The sequence below is a fragment of the Sardina pilchardus genome, chromosome 24 (assembly GCF_963854185.1).
Source record: "Sardina pilchardus chromosome 24, fSarPil1.1, whole genome shotgun sequence".
Lineage (NCBI taxonomy): Eukaryota > Metazoa > Chordata > Actinopteri > Clupeiformes > Clupeidae > Sardina > Sardina pilchardus.
In genome coordinates, this window is record NC_085017.1 from 22,683,748 (window position 1) to 22,687,368 (window position 3,621).

At 47.1% G+C, this 3,621-nt stretch overlaps 1 protein-coding gene across 1 annotated transcript in view; it reads right to left on the reverse strand.

Moving 5' to 3' along the window:
- tmem170b (transmembrane protein 170B) overlaps positions 1–2,200 on the reverse strand; it is a 17,145-nt gene extending 14,945 nt beyond the window's left edge. The window contains exon 1 of the mRNA XM_062529389.1: positions 1,841–2,200. Coding sequence (XP_062385373.1) covers positions 1,841–2,027 — 187 coding nt within the window. The 5' untranslated portion in view covers positions 2,028–2,200. The remainder of the gene's footprint in view (positions 1–1,840) is intronic.
- Positions 2,201–3,621: the final 1,421 nt, after the last annotated feature.

The following is a 3,621-nucleotide window of genomic DNA, read 5'->3' on the forward strand; positions in this document are numbered from 1 at the left end:
AGACACATACCTCTGGTGCGTAAACAAGTCAATTTCTACAGCTGGCGTGGTAAAGCACTCTTACAGTAGATACACTTAAGAACACTTAAGTTTTACAAGAACTTGCAATGCTTGTGAGAAATCTTGTCTGATGAAACATGACCAAACATGACCAACAGACATGACAGTGCCGAGGACTTTGACAGTATCTTGCACAGGACGGATGTACTAGTTTGAAAAGGGGAACTTCCATTGTCATGGTGTGAGGTTGCAGGACCACTGACTGTCAAAACAATGCACATCTGTCCCACATATGCGCGGGGCAAACAGGATATGAGCTCGCTGTGTTTGTCTGTAGCTCGGACAAAGCAGCAGACAGAGGAGGCAACACTCATTACAAAGCTCTGATGGGTCTGCCAGCTTCGACAATCAAGAGTCAACCATGCAGATGATAACCAGAGGTCTGTGTGTGTGTGTGTGTGTGTGTGTGTGTGTGTGTGTGTGTGTGTGTGTGTGTGAGTGTGTGTTTTCACCTCACCAGACCACAGACATAATCGAAAACCCCTTTGGCAGTGTAAAGACTGGTAAGAGCAGGGCGATCTTACACAATCCAGATGGCACATTGACCTTCTTAGACAGTGAGTGCCAACTTCCTCTTCTTCTCTCGGTAGCCCAGTAGCACAGAGTTCTGCTGCTGCTGCTGCTAACTTTAGCATGCAACTCCCATCCTTGCACAGTCAGCAACATCAACGTTTTGTTTTGTCATCACGTGTTTCCCCTTACCAGATCAACTTGCTGATTACAGTCATAATCGGAGTTGGGAGTTACTGGCTGTGCCAGCGATGACCATATATGACCAAAAGGGCCTCTCCTTGCCTTTAGGCAGAATAAGGATTTTTTTTTTAAATCTGATGATGTCCAAATATGGTCTGGTTTCTCTTTGTGCTTTGAAAGTCTTCATCTACACCCATGATATCCTTATAGTAAAACTAAGTATATCCTATAAATCAAAGTATGAATGCATGGGGGAGAGAATATATCGGCTAATATATAGTATACTGTACTGTACTGTGTTCTGATAGTAAATCTGGTTAATCATCAATCTCCCACTAACAGTACACCTGTCTCTATCTGATAAGCATTAGACTACCAAACATAATAAGCTATCTGCAGGGGCTTTCCAGATGCCATTCGCAGGTATCATAGTACAATAGACAGGCAGTAACACCAAAACACACGAATGGCATATAACCTGGTGCTTCCAGACCAACCAGGGCTCTTTACAGCGAGTGGCAGGATAACGGGACCTAATGGCTTTAATTACTGACCACTCGACCAGAAGAAAATTGTGAGGCTGCCCGGCAGAGGCGGTGGCAAGCCGACTGAGGCAGACAGACACGTAATGACACACACGCTGCGCTGCCATTGACAATGGGGATGACGCGGAGGGAGGCTGCCCAGCCAGCAGCTAAGTTTTGGGGATGAGGGGGGAATGCAATGCTGTCCCATGGAGATCCAAAGGTCTTGATGGGCGAGTCCGTTAGGACGGGTCGAGAGAGAGAGAGAGAGAGAGAAGGGAAGCTCTCACATCTCTCACACTACACACACACAGAACGAAACATCACGCACGGCACGGCGACGCACGGTGTCGGCTAGGGCTATGAGACACCAGGCTACTCGTCTCCTTTAAAAATGGACGCGCACAGCTGTCCATGTCACCCGTGCTAAACCACTGTACAGTAGTAGGCAATGAGAAACCGTGGCATGAATGCGCGTCACCCCCGGCGTGGATCGGGCGGGCGCACCGGCTAACGGTCAGCGTGAGCGCCGTCCGTTATCAAAGAACGCGATTTTGACATACCTGTAAAGTGTTGGAGCCTCGGTACCGTGCCTTGCACCCAGAGACTCAGCACTTGCTGCACCGACAGATTAATAGAATAATCCCTGTTCATGTTTCTGCCGCTGCCACTGCTGCCGTTACCGCCGCCGCCGCCCGGGTTCGCACCCCTCTTTGTCAAATGGCTGTACGTGGCTCTTGACGAAGACATCGAGGAGACCAGGGTGCCAAGAGGAGGCTTACCCCCGGTGCGCCCCTATCTACCGGTGCCTCTGTTTCGGCTTGACGTTCTTCGCCGGTCTGGAAATCGAGGGACCACTGGCTCGTCTGCTCCTTGCCCAGGAGGACGGCGGCTGGTTCGGAGCCATGATGAGGACGGCAAGGCGAGCGCAACGCACACAGTCGCCCTACATCGGCTCGCCTCCCTACATAACGCTTAAAGGCGCAGCCACCCTTAAAGGGGAGTGTTCTGTAAATAACTAACCTACAGTGAAATATTGCAGTTTATGAATGAAAACCAAACATGTGTAAACGGCAAATTAACTAGAACTACTCCTACAAACAGCACACGCATGTCCCGGAAATCTGCTGCCATAAACTTGGTCTTTGCAAACGAAAAGGACGGGTAGAGACCATGTGAACTGTTGCAAAAATAATGCAAGCCTCCTCCTATTTCACGCATCATTAATACATTTACCTTATCATCCGGAAGGCCTTCGCCCAGGGCATAGATTTAGGCAAACTGTTATTTGGCAGCAGTACTAGTTGCAATGTTTTATAATAGGCCTACCCCTTGCCTATAACTAGTGTTAGACAGTTTTGACAGCTATGGAGTAATTATGTATTTCGTGTTTTAAGTGTTTCAAGTGTTTATGTCCAGTTTAAGTGTTTTGGAAGAATTAATTAAGTGATACTTTCATGTATTAATTTCTAGTCATAAGAATGTGATTCCAATGCATCTTAGTCCTCTTCCTTGAGCAGAATGGGTGATGTGTGGTTTTCCTCACCTTCACCAAGTCTGAGTTCTCTCAGCTTGATCAAGACAGCTTGAGACAGAGGTGTTATGATCAAGCCCCTGGAATATTCTAGAAAGTTCTTGGCTACAACAGATGTCTCCTTGTTTTTCACAGCTCTGAGTGGGGTATACGTCATGTTATATTTCATGAAGCTATTTATAATGTAAGACCTAGCACCAGATATTTTCTCCAAGAGTGAGGAAAAATCCAACAGGGTACCTTATAAAAATGGAGTAGGTCATATTTCAAAGTGGCAAAACTGAACTGCCTGAATCAATCAGTGAATAAATTTGATTTCTTCTCCAAAAGATCAGATGTTTTATTGACATTGTGCACGCTTATCTATCTATCTCTGGTGCCTTCAGGAAGAAAAGAGGCAACATGCAGTAACAAGCTGCTAGAAGCTAGGCTCTATAAATCTCATCTCAAAGGTTTCCCTGGGTCAGCCCTGGCTTTTTGAACTGGACAGCCAGGATAGATGGGGCGTTGTCTTGAGGGTCTGTGAATTTTCTGCACAGTGACGCACTCCCCTCCAATTACCCGCTGTGTGTGATCTGAGCTCGTTAACGAGCCAGCGCCGCTCACAGCATTTCACCTGCTGTAATTAGAAGTCAGAGAGCATCAGCACATGGCATCATGTTGATCATTCTCAAGACAGGAGTCATCACAGGACCGGACTGTTGTAGGTACACAGGTGGCTCAGGTATCTGAAATGTGGGACGTGTGTGTGTGTGTGTGTGTGTGTGTGTGTGTGTGTGTGTGTGTGTGTGTGTGTGTGTGTGTGTGTGT